Source organism: Phalacrocorax carbo, chromosome 1 (assembly GCF_963921805.1).
Source record: "Phalacrocorax carbo chromosome 1, bPhaCar2.1, whole genome shotgun sequence".
NCBI classification, from domain to species: domain Eukaryota; kingdom Metazoa; phylum Chordata; class Aves; order Suliformes; family Phalacrocoracidae; genus Phalacrocorax; species Phalacrocorax carbo.
In genome coordinates, this window is record NC_087513.1 from 61,487,726 (window position 1) to 61,507,264 (window position 19,539).

Sequence of the window (19,539 nt, forward strand, 5' to 3'; positions counted from 1 at the left end):
GTCTAATCATCATTCTATTCAGTTTCAATTTTAGCAGCTCAGATGTCCAGAATAAATTATGACTGTCATTCTCTCTTCACACTGCATATGCTAATATCCTGCTTGAGTTCACAGGTTTGAATGCCTCACTCAGAGTTCCCCCTCCACAGGGCCCCGGTAAGGTAAGGACTTGCCACCCCTCTTCAAGGGCTTCCACGAACACCATTAGATGATACTACAGAAATAAACCCAGAATCTGTATTGTGGGTGCCCTGACGACGATTCAGATTGCTAGCAGTCCGTTCCATTAATGCGGTTCATATTATATTGCTTATACTCTATCACTTTGGAAAGACCAACTGAAAGAAGCGGACTTCACTTCTGCAGACCACCATCCTGGTGCTCTCTATTAAACTTTGTAGCTAACACATGCAGGTGCAAACACAAATTCTGTCCAAAGACCTACAAAGGTGATACACAGTTTTTACAGGGGTCCTCAGCTCATGTAACCGGTCCTAATACTACTAAAATCAGTGGACTGTCTCTGATTTATACCTGGGAAGAACTGTCCCTCACCCACTGGAGAAAATTAAGCCCTTCATTAAAGAGGAACAGCAAGACAAACAAGAAAAAATGGTTGTGTGGCCTCGCATACTTCACTTCAAAAGTAAAGTCCTAGAGAGTAAGTATCTTTGAAAAGGCAGAACTTCATAGAAGTAATTGTCACGTAGCTGGTCCCCTTCCATAGCACTAGTTTATAAGCCTATTTTGAGTACACGCATCTAAAAAGAATTAGCTTTGACACCCACTTTACCAGAAATAGTATTTGAAGCCTTCATAAATGGATCTTTCAGTGGGAGGAAAATTCCATATTTCCCAGTAGAGGGAGCACTGGATTTCTAAATATTAAAACCAGTTCATTTCCTGTCCTTTCCTCCCTCCTACATTCCCCCAAATTCCAGCCTTTTTAACAGAGCTCTGCTATTCAGATTTCCAACACCTTAGCCCAGAATACTGTGAAAGCTGAGATATGAGGTGAGTTCATATACAAACCTCTGCACAGACGGGATGAATTCCTATGGTGCTGTCCAGCTGTTCTTTTGTCAACCCACATTTAATAGCAGCTGCAAACCCTTGGGTGACTTCTCCAGCATTTGGACCAAGGACATGGAAACCAATGACTCTCTCCTAAATACCAAAGGTAATCAAATAAAAGCAGTCATGCATTCAGTTCTCTTTAGATAACATGTAAGATTTTCTTACTCAGAGTGTATCATTTCATCAGTTCACAAAACGTACCACAAATTAATGTAACCACACAAATGTGAACTAGCATTAGCACCAACAGATGGGAGATATTGGGTATAATTTTGTTCTTTCTATGAAAAGGAGAAGATTCATCTAGGAACTCAAGAATCAGCTTCCTTACTAAGTTTTGTGCAGGAGTCCCCTGTTTTCATCAACAGCTTTCAGAGTTAACACACACCACGGTCTATGTTTGATGAGAGTGTATGTCTGAACTGCGAACAAGTAAAAGTTTCGTTCAGGCAAGCTTTTCCACTCATTTCAACAGTCCGCTTGCCTAAGTAAAGGTGAGCACCTTGCACAAAGGCTGGCAGCATCAGGGCCTTTGCTGGCAGGCACATGGTGCGTATCTCAAAGAAATTTCAATCAGTTGCTCACAGGAAAGGGCCACAAGCTAAGGGTTCGGCTAACAGATGTAGCAAGAGGTGCATTGTAATTAAACTGATGACTGGTCTTGCTGCAGTGTTCGCCCTCATTGGGGGAGAATACACCTAGGAGACTGGCAAAGCAAACTGAGACACATCTGGTTACACGGAATATACTTTTACTTCACACTTCTCGCACCTATACTACCATTCAATTGCAAAATACGTCAAACTGCATATATATCCTCCGCAAACACTCAACAGAAGTACTGACTTGACCTGCTTTTCTTAAAAGAAAAGCTTGTTTCTCTAAGAAAAGCAAGTCTCCTTTAGCAAATGCCAACTGCCGTGGGCTTCAGTGGCTTTCAGGGCATTAATCAGATTTTGCTGAGCATAGACGTAGCCCAGTTGGGTACCAAAAGTTATCTGCTCCTCCTGCTAAATATCACACATAAGGGAGTGTGGATACTCAGTACACTGAAAGGTTATTTTTCTTTCAGGAATCCCGAGGACCGAGATTTTCCACAGGGTTTATTTAAATAAGAAAAGCTATAATTAGGTAATAACTAAAATGGAGTTACCCTTATTTTCCTTTAAAAATATGTACACATGTAAAAATAGAACTATACTAAAAAACCTGGAGTAACTACAGCTTTAAATAGTTGCTGAACAAATTTTTCACCCAGGCTAAATTTCAGCTCGACCTCTAGATGTTTAAACATGTTCCCAAATTTCACGACAAGAAATGGAAACAAATTAATGAAACACCATTAAGCCTTTTAATTTTCTTAATTAACTTTGGATTAGGGACATAACCATAGGCTCCAAAATAGCCTCCACACTAGTGCAAACTCCTCCAGAAAGAGGAGATGGACACAGCCAGACAGGTTTTCAAATGCTACACAATGGTGACAGATGCTTACAAGGGCTCCAGTTAAGATAAACCTTTGCCTGATGATAAAAGAAGATAGATAAAGTAGATCTAAAATTTTATTAGGACCGATAACTCCATGCCACTATCTTAGCAGTAATACATCTTTACAGCCTATTATTTTCCATAATAATTCATATTATTACAATCAGCTCAATATTTTTAAAATAGATGATGATCATTCAGAGGCGGGGCATACCAATTCTTTGGGTAGTTTTGCTTGTGCTTAAGCAGGTACTGTACATTTCCACAGCCAGCAAGTTTTAACCTAGTCCAAGGATAATCCTGGCATTATCACCCTAAATGAGATTTGTGCAGGCAAGATACATTAATCCTGTTAGAACAAGCTCAAGAGTTTTACAGACACACGTGGATTTGCAGAGGTTAAAAGTTTTGATGGTTTCTGAGTGACCTCAATTTCAGAGAGAAGACCCTCCCAGAAAAGAATGTCCCAGTCTGAGGAGGGGAGAATAGACAAACACATAAGACTTCTAGCCATTTTTACATGCATTGATTAGTTCACTTTTCAGAGGTAATGAACAGTCTTAGGGATCTCTACTTCTTATTTTACATATATGAAGTAGTATGATGTATTGATGGCAACAACAGAATTTTCTATCTTACTGAGGGCCATTTCTGTATAAACAAAAGTACTGCATCACTACTAATGTTCATTAGATTTCAAAAGGTAGAAAATTTTAAATTAATTTTTAATTTGTTAAAAATAACCAATTTCTAGCTGTAGTACCAACGTTCCCTATAAAGAACTGATGGCTGCTGTTTTCCCAGAAGGAAAGATGCACTTACATTATCTTGAATATTGCAAATTATCTTCGCATAGCATTTGTTGTTGTCTCTGGATGGCACAGTCCATTCCAGTGGCCAGAAATGACTGTGGTATACCTGGAAACGCAACACAGGTTAAAAAAGAAAAAAAAAAGTTGTCTGATTTCACAGCAGAGAGCATGATCTTCCAAAAACTGCCAGATTATCTTAAATTTGCCTTGTCTACTTCCAAAGGTGCAGCTTCACTACTGATTGCAATTGCTTTTGGAAATCACACATGTAAAAACTTCCAACAATTGCGACGCAGCACAAGGAGGAACCGTTAACTAGAAACTCTTCATTAGCAATCAGCCCTGTACGTAGAATTTGGAATACTTGAAATCAGGGTGAGCCTCCTTCCCCTTGATGAACACCAAAGGAGGAAGCCTCTACAAAACACGCACTAGTGTCATCCAATAATTAAAAGAAGCCATAAGTGTATTACACTTCCAGGATGCAGTTCACCGTGCTCTCATTAAAGTAGAGAAGTACAAGCTTCCCTCACAGAAGGCTGTATTGTCTCTGGGTCTACCTGGGATGAAGGCAAAAATATTTCTCAGAGCAGAAAAAGGGAAGAAATAGCCTCAGAGCCTGGCTTTAGGAGAGGTGAGGGCATGCTTTTTCCATGCTCTGTTAGGTTATGTATCACTACAAAAATAGAAAGTACATTAAAAAAAAAACTCACACAAAAAACCCAAACAAAAACCACATTCTTCTGTCTGCTCCGGCCAACATTACTTGACAGATTCCTAACTGCAGACAAGGTTGCTCACCCACCTGTATAGCACATACTTCAGAAAACGACAGGCTGATTTGAGGCACAGTTCTACTCAGAACTCTCAACAGCTCCCATTAAAAGCTAACCTCAAACTCAAACTGATTACTATTTGAAAAAAAAGTTTTAAATTGATCACAACTCCAGTAAAAATATGTCCCTTCACAAACTAGGAGAGACAGCTCAATGTTTTTCCGTGTTAATGGGGTTACAAAGCATTTATAAGCATCGCTATCTGAAACTGAAACTGAAATGTAACAGGTCTGAATGACTGATGCAACTCAACAATCCCACTGAAGCTTGCAAAAGCCAATATGGTGACAAGACAGAGAGGTCAGAATAAACTAAATTAGGACTCAGCCACAATACAAGTGCTTCTGGATGCATACTTTCAAAAATGGCTTTGAAAATGGAAAGTACATTTTCCACAAAAGAAGGGTCCAGTGTTACACATGTAACAGGAAGAATTTGACTCAATAACAAAAAATTGACTGTGTATATACAAACTTTGTGGGGAAAACAGAATTTAAACCCTTGCCCTGTAGTCAGGTTAACAGTACTTGACACAATGCCATTTTAAGTCATATTTATTTCTTTTCTCCACAGTCCAAGTCAAAAAATATAATTGACAAAGCTAAGAGGGAGACAAGTTCTCAGCTTTATAGCCACCGCTTATCTCCTTATTTCACCAAATAATGCTCCTCAGGTGATCTGCATGGGACATAAAGGTTCAGTTTATCATCAGACTCCCTCCCCTCTATGGTTTCTGTAACGTGGGCTGTAGAGTGTTTTGTAAAAGCAGCCTTAGGCACTAAGTGCTTACATATGTCTGGTTTCATTCTTGACCAGCAACCCCAGTGAATGAAAAGGGATCACTCACCTGAGTAAAATTAAGCATGTACCTCCTTGCATAGTCAAAATAAACAGGAAAAAATGAGCGTAACAACATTTGGCTTTAAAAAGTAAAAATCACCATGGCAAGGAATTTGCCACACTGTAGCTACGAAAGCTCCACTTTGACATTAAAATCAATGTATTGCTTCCAACACATAAACAGCTTTAATTCATCCTGAACTATTTGCAGACACAAAGAAACCTTTTTTTTTTTAACCAAATATTCCACCTTCAAGCTGTTTGCCAAAAATAGAACATTCTTACAACTAGAGCTATCGGAATTGGGGACTATTTTTATAACATGTCTAGGAACTGCCAAGGAAGACAAAAATGTACCTAGTCACCTCCTGCCCTTACATCAGAGCACAGAATGCTGTTTTAATGACATTATTTTAAATGACTTTAAATTGTTACTTTAAATTATTTTAAAATGGGGAACTTAAAATCCAGATGAAACTAAGGCATTTACCTCAATGTTTTCCTCCCCAAACTTCTCCACCGCAGTCTCTTCAGAATACCCACAGGCTCCATACTCCAAAGGAGTGAATACAGTGGTTGGAACATTCACATAGTCACACTGTGTGGCGTTCAAAACAAATAAAAAAAAACCCAAACTACATCAGTAATAAAATCAGCACAATGGGTAAAAATTCAGCAGTCTGAAATTCAGTTGGGAAGAAAAGTAGGATTGTTCAGAATTTTTTTTTAATTTAAAAATCTTTTAAAAATTAAACTCCAATTTTAGTGTTGTCCTTCTCAGAGGCGTTAACTAGAGCAAGAACAGAAAGACAATTTAAAGCCACGTTGACATTCACATGCATAGATTAAAAGAAAGAGGAAATTCAGTGCCCTGTCTTAAAAATGTACCAGATCAAAGGTCTGGTACATTATTAAAACATAAAAAATAGACAGTTTGACTGCCTCTAAAAAGTATGCTATTTTTAGCTGGGAATGCTGCAAAGACAACACCACCATCAAAACCCATCATCTTTCTGATCAACCGTGGCCTAGGCAATGCCAAAAAACCAAAGGCATGAACTACAGTCGTTTGGGGGCACAAGTAGAGCTGATGCTGTGTACCATGAGAGACAAACGCTGATCCCCGACTTCACTGGAGCTTTACAGTGTTCTAGAGGTTCCCTCTCTGGGCAGCGTCTGGGCCTGGCCACCCTCACTGTAAAGAAGTTTTTTCTTATGTTTCAACAGAATTTTCCTGTTTCAGTCTGAATCCATTGCCTCTCGTCCTTGCACTTTATACTACTGAAAGGAGTCTGGCTCCATCTTCTTTACTCCCTACCATCAGGTATAAATACACATCGATGTAAGACCCCCACAAACCATCTCTTCTGCAGGGTACAAAAATTCACAGCTGCCTCAGCCTCTCCTCATGTGCCAGATGCTCCAGTCCCTTAATCATAGTCATGGCCCTTTGGTGGACTTGCTTCTTGTACTGGGGAGCCCAAAACTGGACACAAAATCCAAACCTGTCTCACCAGAGCCAAGTGGAGGGGAAAAGGTCACTTCCCTCCTCCTGCTGGCAATGCTCTGCCAGGACGCAGCCCAGGACGTCACTGGCCACCTTTGTCATGAGGGTACATTGTTGGTTCATGATCAACTTGCCCTCCAGACCCAAGGCTTTCTCTGCACAGCTGCTTTCCAGCTGGTGGGTCCCCAGCCTGTGCTGGTGCACGGGGTTATGCCTCCCCCAACACAGGACCTTGCACTTCTTGCTGAACTCCATGAGATCCCTGTCAGCCCATTTCTGCAGCCTGAGGAGGTCCCTCTGAGTGACAGCAAAACCATTGGGTGCATCAGTCATTTCCCCCCAGTTTTGTACCATCTGCAAACCTGCTGAGAGTGCACTCTGTCTCATCATCCAGGTTGTTAATGAAGAAGTTAAACAGTACTGGGTCAAGTATCCAGCTATGTGGCACACCGCTAGTGACTAGCATCTAGCTGGTCTTTGCAATGCTGGTCACAGCCCTTTAAGCCTGGCAGTTCAGCCAGTTTTCAATGTACCTCACTTCCCACTTATCTAGCCTGTACTTTATCGGGATGACAGTGTCAAAAGCCTTTACTAGAGTCAGAGTAAACAACATCCACTGCTCTCCCCATATCCACCAAATCAGTCATTCTGCCATAGCAGACTAGCAGGATGGTCAGCTCTATTTAATTTCTATGGATTTCAACTCTAATTAATTTCCTTTCTGACTGGGGATCAACTAAGGTGCTGCTTGCCATTCTTTCCCCACCTATCCATAACACCTCATTATGTTTCATACAATCACCTTTTCCAGATTTGTTACAACAGCAATGTAAGCCAGGATCCCATCTAAGTAGTTACTCATTTCTTGGATTCACTGAACAAGATGATGCTTTCTTTGGCAGCCTAAGGATTTTCATACCTAGACAGACAGTGATCTGGCATAAAAGGTAAATTAAGACGTATCCATAGCATTGCAGCAAGAAAAAAATTCTGGCCCCAGCTACAGTTTTTTTAAACTTTGCCTGGCCGATGCAATGACATTATGCAGACTGATTCAGGATTCTGTTACCGCAATACCTGCCAACCTAAAATAAAAAACTCAATCAAGCTCTAAATCTGACCGACAGCTGAACTTGATATGAATAGAGCAGGCTCTGAAAAACCTTTATGCTTATGCCCTACGGTTATGAGGGTGAAACAAGCACACACATCAACGGTGCTTGGGTAACATTCTGTAAAGGCACTCTCCCTTCCTCCTGGTTTAAAGATAAGGTGCAGATGAGTACCCATGTTACTCCTACTTGGACTAGCATAACTTGACTGAAACATAAACACTAAATTGATGAACTCAACAACTCAGGTGGAAATCCATGCTGACTTATTGGGACATTTGATCTTCCTCTGCATCTATATTCAGTTATAAGCAGAACAAGGTATTACATTTAAAACGTATGGATGAGCAGTGAAAAATTAGTGGAAATAATGTTGTAAATGAAGAGCATCACAAGCCCCTTTTACACTCTATTTAGGGACTGTAGGTAGGTTTAGTAAACTGCCTATGAATTAGAGTTAAAGCATTTAATGGGACAGGAATGATTGCTGACTTTTAGGGACGGCAGTTGAGTTAAAAACAAGTGAAATGATCTCAGTTAATTTTATTATCATTATACTCTGAGAGAAAAATAAAACCTCTTAAGAGGGAAAAAAGAGACTACTGCTTAATCCATGAGGTATTAATTTCATCCTACACAATTAGCAGAACATATCTGCAGTAATATCTCTGCAAGGGGAAAATTAAAGCAACCATCAAAGCTAATCCTTAAAAGCCTACAGAGTTTTCCATAAACAAGCAGACTTGCACTCTGCACTTAGAAGCGGAGCAACGACAGTGTTTTGTGGCAAGTGGTTCCTTACCTTACTGGCTGCCCCAGCATAAAGCCTTCGAACTAGCAACCTTCCTGCCTGGATTGCCACTGGTGTGAGTTCCAGCTTGTCCTGCAGTATATCTCCAACAGCATAGATATACGGCACGTTTGTTTGCTCCTCATCGTTGACAGGAATTTTTCCTGTTCTGGAATTTGATTTAACAAGAAAAAAAGATTTAAGTGTTCTGCTGTGAAGACTGGAGATGTAAATAACCTTGCAAGAGTTTGGCCCTTTGGCTTTAAGAGAAAGACATGTATTTGAAGTACGAAGGAAGGAAGTCATATTCGCAATCTTACAATCTTGGGCAAGAATGCAAAGTAGTGCAAATTTGACCAAAACTACGGGAATTTACACATTGGATAAGCAGGTAGCCTGTGAAGTTGTGATTTATCTCCAGAATCAATTCTTTGGTGAGACACAAATCCTTTTCTCAAACACCCTCTACTACCAGCTAAGCTGTGTACTGACAACCCTGAGGAATGACAGGAAGAGACATTCTCCCACTCAAGCTGTAGGACGAAAGATTTCTCCACTGCTGAAATTACAGTCCAGTGGCTGAAGCAGTTTCTATAAACTTCTCTTTCAGGCTTCTACACAGAGACAGGCCAGCTGTTAGACACTCTACTTAATGGACAGCCAGCAAGCTTTTTGTCTGTAAGTGTACTGAACTAATGGAAGTTTTTAATTATTAGTATTTCCCACTTCATTAATAAACGAGATAGTACAGTAATCACTGCACAGAACATGTGTCACAGGTAAACCTAATCAGACAGGCACAGAAACACTCACATGGTTACTTGAGGGACCAGAGGCAATTCCCATATTAAAATCCAACTTCCTCAGTTTTTTCTTGTTAAAAAAATACACAGTTTATACAAATAATGTTATACTTCATTCTATTAAGCTAGGTATAGTTGTCCTGATGTCAGAAAGATGTGAACTGTTCTACAAGACTAATTGTCTGCCCTTTTTGAGTGGACCAAAATTTCCACTTATTGAAAACGTCACAACAGTTCCCTTCAGCAATGTCAGTCACTGTGTTCATATATAAGCTGCCCTCTGCACTGTTTTTCCATATACTACCAATTCAAGTTCATGATCCTGTGTCTTTTTTTCAAAGGGAACATTGTCTAGGCCCCATATGCATAGAAGATGTTTTAGTTACCGATATTGAAAATATTACCGATAGCTCCACTCCCTGGTGCAATGACCTCACTACATTAAACATGAAATGCTCCTCTCCAGGAGGCAGATCGTTCCAAAGGGTTGCTCTAAGGCAAGAAATAAACTCTTTCAAAAACTTAAACACATCACCAACTCCAGCTGCGAGTTTCAGGAATGTTACTTTGACCTTACATTTCAAAATAAATATATAGTAGCATTTACATTAAAAAAAATTTAAACAAACCCCACCACACTAAAAGACTGTATAAACAAACAGACCTCTGCCCCAAGAAGTGGTAGAGGAAAAAAAAAGAGACAGGAAGTCTCTTGTACAAGAGTACAAGGAACAACTGGCAGATGCTAGAAAGCCCAGTCACTGGAAGAAGCTGAGACTGATCCGTGAACCTAGACAGAATGGATCAGACACTTGGCTCCCAGCATTCAGGAACTGACATTTCAGAATTAAAAAAGCAAATGTGGCAGTACTATGGGAGAAAATGCAGCTACCTGCTACACAGTCTCCTATCCAAGCGCATGCAAACAGGAAACAGATTTTTCCTCAAAGCCTTTGAATGTCTGTGCACCGCTACCATTGCAATAGTAAATGACACAAGCTCACTAGCCAGCGGTGTACAGACATCTGTCCTTACTTTTCATTGATCTTCACTCCAACTTTGTCCAAACCAATTTTTCTTGTGCACGCATCTCTTCCAATTGCTAGCAACACCTGCAAAACAGCAATGCACGTTACTGATTTTTTTAAAACCTCAGAAGTGCATCTGCATATGGCTATCTACTATTTTCATTGTACAGTAAGGATTAGTAGCTAAGGCTTGGTGACATTGAGATGAATACATTTGTTACCCATTGTAAATTCATAGAGTTCAAGACAAGCCACACCATCACCATGACCTAACAATACCAGGCTTTAATGGTAAGATTAAATAGAGCCAAATAGCTTTCCCTGGAAACGTACCCCAAGCGTATTCTAAACAAATCAGTTAGGGTCAGATTCTTTATTTTATTTCCTCGCACTTTTATACCAAAGTGTTATACCGTATCCCCACCACAGCCGAGGACCCCAAAATACTCCACAAGAAAAGGGCTCTTTAGGAAGGAAACTCAGATGCTTAGGCAAATAAAAAGACCATAAAATAATTGTTGTTTTGATCAGAAAATATTTACTTATATAGGCTCTCAGTCAAGTCACTGTCAAACAGTATTATTTGTTGAATATTATTTCTTTGAATATTTGTTCAAATTCTTACCCATCCTATCACCTTGGCTACCTTAACAAGCAAAACAAGTTCCAGCCTGTTCTACAAGGAAAAGCACTGTGTGCTTTGCAGCCTTGGACAACTGCCCAGGTAACTACACAATGCTTCTCATATGACAACTAAGAACTGTGCTGAAGGAATCAGAGGTCTGTTTCAAGTCTTTTAGATGACCAAGCATGCCAGATCTATAGAGCTGAAGGTCTTAAAATGCATCACATGCAGCTCATAACTTCTATGAGTGACAGCATTTCAGTGAAAGATGTAGTAAGCAATAAGGAATCAGAAGTTTCCTTAATGAAAACATGGCACTGATTTGCTGGCTAGAAAGCTTTCACTGCTATGGACCAGGAAAAATAGTATTACAACAGTGTGCAACAGCACTGTTGTTATTGTTAAACTTTCTTACAGTCTTAGCCCTCAGTTGCACTGAGGTGTGTGCTTGTTATGGGATAACTGATGCACTATACAGGTAAATGAGGCCACTGGCACATAGTATCTGCAGTCCAAAATCCCAGGCTGGCAAATATTTGTCTTCATGCATTCTGTGTAGCTCCAAATACTTTATTCACAACCTTTTTTTTTTTTTCTTTCAGCATCAAGGCCTAAGAAAACGAGTTGGGCGATGGGTGATGGAAACAGTCATCAAATGTATAAATGGCACACCTGCACACTGCAATTTTACTGTTTTAAGCATGTAATGAAGTTCCCTGACTGACTTGCCACAGGGCGTTAGTTGTTTTTGTGAAGATGCTGCATCAACAACTGGTCTTGAGAAGGCGTGACACCTGTTTGTTTAGCTCTTGCACAGACCACTGTTTTGTGCTAACTCCAGAACATGCTTTAGTTACTATGAAAGTTATTATAAATCATTACTTATAGTTTATGGCAAATATCCCACTGGGGAAAAATGCTGCAACTTATTGCACGTGACCAAGTTCATCAATATCCCTAAGCTAAAAAACAGGTTACAAAAGTATGCAAATGATCTGGTAAGGCACTTGGGACTCACGCTCATGGATTCTGGGACTTTTGCACATTAATTACCTGTTGATTGTGTGCAATTAGCATATTGTAATGATTAAAAATAATTTCAAAAAATCTAAACTATGGATAAAAACACCCTACAAAATCTTAACATTAAATGGAAGGCTATTTCACATTCTTTATGTATACAGACAGGACTCACGGTATTGTATTCCCCTTCAATTATTTGGTTCCCTTTGGTGGACTTGGCTATAACTTTCAATCTTCCAGGAGTTCCTTCCTCAATTTGCTCCACCTACAACATTAAGGGGAAAAAAAAGGGCTTAGTTTCAAATAAAGATATGCAAATGTATCTTTGTCCCACCACGTATCTTATCATTGAAAATGAGTGTTTAAGCATGACCTGAAATTCAAGCATTCATTCTAAAGATACTTTTACCTTTCTCTACATTTGTGATTACTGCTTACATGTTTGAATATTTTGGTTATCTCCATGCATTTATTCTTATGTCCACCATAGTAAGACCTTGTTTCTTTTTATAAAAGTTGATTGATAGCTAAGTTCATGTCCAAGACTACCACGTGAGCTGCTAGTATCAACCGGGGACAGAGGAGGTGAAGAGGAAAGGAACTCTTACGAAGCCTGATGCAAAGCATCAGGCATTTTCTTCAACTGCACCTTGAGGACCATCATGCCTTCCACTCAGCCCTTAGCAGTACAAGCCTTTGCCCTGTTTGAATTAGATTAGTCCAACATGCAAAGCTGCCGCGGCCTTGCAGGAGAGAGCAGCAGCTGGCTCTAAATGGCTGAAAAACACCAGCAGCTTAAGAAAAAAGACCTCTTCAGGGCTTCCCAGAGTCAGCTGAAATAAATATTCCTAGTTTTAGCTAAAGGTCCAGTTGCACACTCTCTTTCAAGCAATGCAGCAGGTTACTGCCTATTCCAGCAAAGCAAAAAACCAAAACCAAAACCAAAACAAACCCAAACCCAAACTGGTCAAGGTAATCTTTTTGCAACTGTGCTTTGTTCAGAGTAATAAAATATAAAGGTTTGTTTTAAACAAAACCCAAAATTCTCCCCCTTCCACACCCCAACCCTCTATACACCAGAAAAAAAAAAGGCAGAAAGAACAATACTACTGGCTTTTTTTTCCCAAACACTCCTTTTTTCCTCTGATAAATAGATCAGCTAAACAGGTAAATGGACTTTGAAGCTACATAGATGGATTCTCTTTTGTCCTCACTAATATTCACCAAACTGTGAGGAAAGGACTGGATATCCTCAGCTACAGCCCTCCCCTGACCCTCCCAGGAACAGCAAGGCGCCCGGCTGCTTCCCAAGGCTGGCTGTACATACAGAGACATGTAGGTGTGCAACACAGCTTAGTTCTGGGAAATTGTTAGTATTAATACCACAGAAGGAAAAGTACTTTTCAACAGCTGCCCTAGTTCCTACTTCATATTCAGTATTTGAAGACAGAAAAAGCAAAATTTTTGATTAAGTTCTCCTCTCCTTTTTTAATTTAAAAAACCCTAAACCTTCTTTGCCATCCTACCAACTTTAAAGGATCACTGCATTAGTCTGCTCCTATTCAAAGGCAGCATTATTTATAATAATTCATCTTCTGTCTTCAAACATCCCAATGAAGGGTTTTAATAAGCACAACATGCATAACTTCAAAAACAATGTTTGAAAGAGATGAGAAGACCTGCTAAAAACATATCCAGCAATTTAAGTTTAAGGATATGCTCAACTAAAAACAGGGACAAATATTTTATTCCCATTGAAATCAAAAGACACATAGTGAAAGGGCAGGGTAAAATACACGAAGTGCATTTTGTGACTAGGGTGATGGACTCCTTTTTGCAGGGCGCATCTGGAGGAGACCACTCGCTATTTAGTTGAAATGATCTGTTTCTCTTAAGATCAACTTCCTCCTTTCCCTCCGCCTGGAAGAGCCTACAAAAAGCTACACCTGAAACAAAAGCTGGGTAACGATCCCTGCTTTTCACACAACATGGGATTTCTACAGCGCAAACAAGCATAAAAACCACAAAGTTCTCTGAAACATCCCACTTTGACTTCTCACAGCAGAGCTCTTACACTCTGTGAGAGAGGGTCAGAACCACAGCGTGGTACCTGGCAAGAGCATTTCCTTAAGCTCCTCTTGATATTGCTAAGGGTGAAAATGAACAGTCTTCACTCAGTTTAATGCTTTAATCCCCCAAGTGTTAAACTCGGTAACACGCTGGCATAACGCCAAATTGAAAACTGCTTCATACATTATTTCCTGTTTCATAATAATTAAGCACTAATTATTGTGGAAAAAACATTAAGAATACTATTAGCACCCTCTGAAGTCTTTGATAAGTCAATTTTACATTAGAAAAGCTCCAGAGTTTATCTAATCTGCTTTCAACCTGAATTTGCCTACACATGTACATAACTAGCTGCACCAGTACTCCTACAGAATTCAAAGAAAACTGAGCAATTATTTGAGGACGCTGCATAGTAAAGGGTATAGATGGGTACTTTTACAGCCCATTTACTTTTCTGGATAGTCCACTGGCCCTGGGCACATAAGCAGTATTTTCTGGCTGAGAATTTGAGAAATGGCAATGAAAAATATGACTATTTGTGATGCACTGGCCCTGATCTTACAGGAAATGATGTATCTGTTTAATTATGAGCCTGCAAGAGGTTTCACAGATTTCAGCACAACTGCTGAATTTAAGTCTATTCAACATTTGCAGGACCAGGATAAGCAGGAGCAACGTTTTTAATGCAACATATACTAACCCATATAATTCTGATAAAAACAGAGAATTCTGGAATCTCACAAAATTTTAATACTAAGCCTAAATTGTACCTTTCAGTTACATAAGATTCATATTCGGGTTAAAACAGAAATTAGCCCATACTATGTCACAGCACATCCTGTATTGCAAATTCAACTTTTGTATTCACTAAAATAATTTACATCTTAAAACATTATGATAGGTATACTGCAATCAACTGTAGTTATATACCACTTTGAGCCTACCTTGATCGGCACAAACTCCCTAATAAAGTTGATTCCATGTTCTTCCATATATTGACCAATTTTGCTTGCCATATCCTGGTCAAATCCTCTTAAGAGAATGGATCTCACCATTACAGTGACATCTAATCCAAGACCTGCAAGAAATCCTGCACATTCCAAGGCAACATACGAAGCTCCAACCACCAGGGTTTTCCCTGGACAGTAAGGCAGAGAGAAAAGATCATCACTGGTAAAAAAAGAAGGGAAAAAGAAAAGAAAGTTAGAGACAACCAGAAGAATGTATTGTGCTGTGTATTTATCTAACCTCTTCTGTAAGAACAGGACTTTATTCCTCTTCTTGCTCACTAAAAAAACCCAACACTTTATTTTTTGGAAATTCAGCTGGAATACAAGATCAGTACATGACAGATTAGAAGGTTCTAATTAGGAGTACACACAAAAAGAAGAGTATAAAAATTTTGAATCACCACAAAAATTGAGGGTTTTTTTTACAGAAACTTATGACAAATTGTCAGAAAAGGTAGGTTGGTTTTTTTTTCTCTGAATCTTGCTTCAAATGTCTTCCTGCAAATTTTAGCTCCTGAGAGCTAAAAGGAAGAGGAAGCGGTTCAGCTTTAAGATAAGAATACCATCTTCACTTCTTTAAAGACTTATCCTTTTGCTAAAGCATTATACACAGTGCTAAATATACACAGACAATAAAAAAATCAGTGCAAACCACAATAACAGGCAGAGACAGAAGTATGAATTTATGGAAAATGTGTTTATTTGCCTGCTTTCCACTTCTTTCAAGTGCTTCATCGAGCTACATCAGTTCTACCACACTTTGGACCTAGACTGTAAAACCAGGGCTTCTCAGGGAAGCAGGGATTCATGTAGTCATCATGCTTGCTCAGCGGAGACTTAGGCAGCATCTGGCAATGCAATTCTCCAAAGATTTAAATCAAAAATAAGTGTCTCTTTCTCAGCCAACAACTGCAAAGGCTAAACAAAGATGCTCTGCAAATGTTGTTGTGGAATAAAATGCGATTGTGTAATTAAAGGCTACATCATAGTTCCTATTCCGCAGGGAACCCAGTGAAGATTACACAGCCTCAATATGATAGTCTTTAACTCTGGCATTCCTGACTCTTCCACCTTAATGTTATTTTAAAGCACAACTTTACAGGCTATATTACCTGTCACCTTTAATTACACTACTACTTACTAGAAGGGAAACATACAACATGGTGCTTTGCTTTCACAGGGATTATGCCAGTTATGTATTTCATTGCTATGGGTTTGCAAGCCTGTAATTCCAACCTCTGCTTCTACATTAAGTAACTTAAAAGTTACTCTGATATGAAAACACATTTCATCTGCATATCACTTTTTTTTTTTTTTGTCAAAATTGTGCTAGAATTGCTTGGTCTTATCAATTAACCAGACATTTGAATCCGGTTTTCCCAAAAGTTCAAGTAACTTCACTGAATAGCTGGAAAAAAAATGGGCTGAGTTTCAAGACTGCTCCAATACATGAAGACAGATACATTTCTACCAGCTTTACCACATCAACTGCTTTGCAACTCCCGCCTTCCTTGATATTGAGTAGAGAGGTTTCTTCCAAGCCCACTATGCTCTTCATTACCAAAAAACCTTCAGTATATGAACTGAAGACCATAAGGATTAGAGAGGAAATGGGTGTACTGGTAACTGGGGCAGACCTGATGAATTAGTTTTGATGGACACGCACATGGTTTACGGTATTCTCCGTTACTGCTGTTATCAGTCAGAAACAGAACCATCCTAGCCAGCCACTCACAGTCCCGTGGTGTCTACTAGACACCAATGTTTTTGGCACTTTAAAATCTGTCTATAGCTATTCTCCTGCACTTACTTTCCCCTAACAAGAAGCTACATAGGAAAGAAAACCACCAACCAAGCAGCCCTGCTTATGCTTCACCACTTTCTCTTACAGGTGAAGCAAATACACACGGTGATTGACTTCATATTCCTCCTTGTTTTTACCTGCTAATGCAGTATTCCTTGTCTCCAGGTATACCCAGGTAGCGTGGCCGTTCACCAGTGGCAATGAGAAATCTCTCAGCCGTGTACAGCTTTGCAACTCCTCTTTTATTTGTTGCCTGTGGACAAAGTATTAGTCCTAAGTGAGTATTTTGGCAGTCCTACCAAAGGAAAATTATTCTACTTGAAAAGCTTTCTATTCAGAAAATGCTACAGGAAGACCCAGCAAACATGGCTAGGGAGTACCTTAACTGTGTGTGGCCCAACAAATTCTCCGTATGCATTCTCATATGTGACTTTCTTGTCTCTCAGTGCAACCCGATAGCCCCAGTTCAGTGAACCAATGTAATTCTGAACAGCTTCTGTCATAGTCATCCAGTTGTGTTTGACTGTTAGAAACAAAAGAGAAAGGTTCAGCTTTCAGTCTGTGAGTTCTTTTTCCATAGCAAACCTTGTATTCTCAGTCAGATTTTTTTTTTTAATGACCCAGTCACCTTGGTCTTGTTCCTTTTTAGTTCCAGGGTGACTCTACTGAAATTCAAAGAATTACTTCAGCGCAGAGCATGAGAGGTTACAGTGGAACAGAGATGACTTAAAACATGGAAAATTTAGACTTACTGCATTATCAATAGTTTTCTGTTGACACAAGCTGTGAGCAGGTGACATTGCTCAACAAATGAAGACTATGCATCTCTGAGAGGCGCCTCTGCATGTTCCGTCTACAGGATTACACCCTAAATAAATCCCAATCCTATAACCATGCACATTAGAGCTAATACAAAGTAAATATAAAGTAAAATTAATCTTATGTAGTAGAGACAGAGACTGAGGGAAGGGAAATCCTTGCCTGCAACTATGAGGAAGTTTCGAACAGGGGTCATTCTGGGGTGTTCCCTTAGATGTGGTGTTACATTCAGAAAAGTAGTACCACCTTATTGCTTTTATTTACACAGCAATCTTATCAAATACATGATCAGAAGCTATTACTAAACAGATCAAACACTGCAAGGCAATAAGCCCCATGGCTTTAAACTTGGAAAGCACCTAAGTTAATGTGCAATCTCTCTGAAGTTGCCTCACATTGTTAAAGCCAGCACATGCTTAAGTGCAACAAGCACTTAACAACCTCTGAATTTTCAGCACAAATTACAAAACTGCAAAACAGCGTTCTCCTTCTTTACCTTCTTCTGTAAACTGCCATCCAAATTTGCGTGAATCTTGCAAGGCTTGTCCCAGTAAAGCTGCCTGGTGCATCAATTTTTTAGGTATACAGCCCACATTTACACATGTTCCTCCAAGACCTGAGAGAAAGGAACAGAATATGTTTTTCACATCAATGTGGTTGATCTCAAAGACGAATCGGAGTAACTGAGTAAAGCTCCTTTATAACAGGTTTGCAATGAAGAGAAACTTACCCCATGAGTTTCCCAGAGGCGTAGGTGTGACAAAGTCCAGCACCATCACTTTCTTTTCATATTTGGCAGCCTCCTGCAAAACAAATTAAATAAGACACGTATCTAAATATTAGAGGTTAAATTTGGAGTAAATGATAGCATCATGCATTGCTGAAAAGCTTTGTGACTTTTAATTAAGTAATAATGAATGATTTGCAAGGGAACAGCCAGACAGTCATTAATCTTCTGAATTCATCTGCGCACTCAGTAGGAAAAAAAAGATGAAAGGAAGAAGAATAGGCATTCATCCTGCTACACAACCGCACGGCACCAGCTGATACACAGAAGATTCTGGGAGTCAAACCTCCTCTTCTCTGCTCCATCCTGTCAGTTTGTTCCCACTCTTTCCCAACGTGCCATTCACTTTTAACATATTTAGCGAATTCTTCACTAATCCAGTTTTCCCTTCAAAGACGGTTTCTCAAACATTCGTTTGAAACCACATCACACAATGACATGAGCAGCACATGGCCAAGCATTACAACTGTGCTTATCCAATCTTTCTTCTTGTAGTAGAAGGGAACACTCGATTTTGAGTAGGATCTGTAGTTGTCGGGATCAGCTCTTGCTCTTCAAGCTAGTCAACCTGCAGCAAGCTGACTTCACTGTCATGATGTGCAGATGTCATCCAGACTAGAAAAGTGATGGTTTATTTGATGAGGTTTCCCCTGAGAAGTTTCATTAGCAAATCCACAATCTGTGTGCATAGATGATACTGAGAACTGGAATTTCTATACTGATTCCATTGTTCCTTTGTGCTTTTTAAGAAAAAGGCAAAAATTGATGGCGATAACTGGTACCAGAAAAAAAACACTTAGGTAAGCACTACGTAGCTGAGAAACAACGACGACAGTTTCCCCCATGAGATGCAGCAAAATAACTTTGATACTTGGAGTAACCACAACTGTCTAAGAACTCATCATGTGATGCAGCACATGTAAGCAATAACAACTATGGGCAGAGGATATTGCCCTAAAGCCTTGGGTTTGGTTCGGGAGGAGCTGGACAGCTGTCAGCATAAAGTTACCAGTAGTACTTGTTAATCCAAATAGTTGACATTCAGAATTTAAATTTTAAATGTATCTTACTTCACACAAAACACAAATCATATTTCAAACAACACAGG

At 39.5% G+C, this 19,539-nt stretch overlaps 1 protein-coding gene across 3 annotated transcripts in view; it reads right to left on the reverse strand.

Annotated features, from left to right (window-relative positions):
- The window catches only part of TXNRD1 (thioredoxin reductase 1), a 41,591-nt gene that overhangs the window by 3,370 nt on the left and 18,682 nt on the right, over positions 1-19,539 (reverse strand). For all 3 annotated transcript variants that reach the window (XM_064456076.1, XM_064456067.1, XM_064456058.1), the window contains exons 4-14: positions 18,375-18,447; positions 18,141-18,260; positions 17,206-17,348; positions 16,963-17,078; positions 14,956-15,181; positions 12,114-12,206; positions 10,301-10,377; positions 8,475-8,631; positions 5,544-5,651; positions 3,388-3,483; positions 1,033-1,167 (exon numbers count right to left, since the gene is read on the reverse strand). In XM_064456076.1, the coding sequence (XP_064312146.1) occupies positions 1,033-1,167; positions 3,388-3,483; positions 5,544-5,651; positions 8,475-8,631; positions 10,301-10,377; positions 12,114-12,206; positions 14,956-15,181; positions 16,963-17,078; positions 17,206-17,348; positions 18,141-18,260; positions 18,375-18,447 (1,344 nt within the window). The remainder of the gene's footprint in view (positions 1-1,032; positions 1,168-3,387; positions 3,484-5,543; positions 5,652-8,474; positions 8,632-10,300; positions 10,378-12,113; positions 12,207-14,955; positions 15,182-16,962; positions 17,079-17,205; positions 17,349-18,140; positions 18,261-18,374; positions 18,448-19,539) is intronic.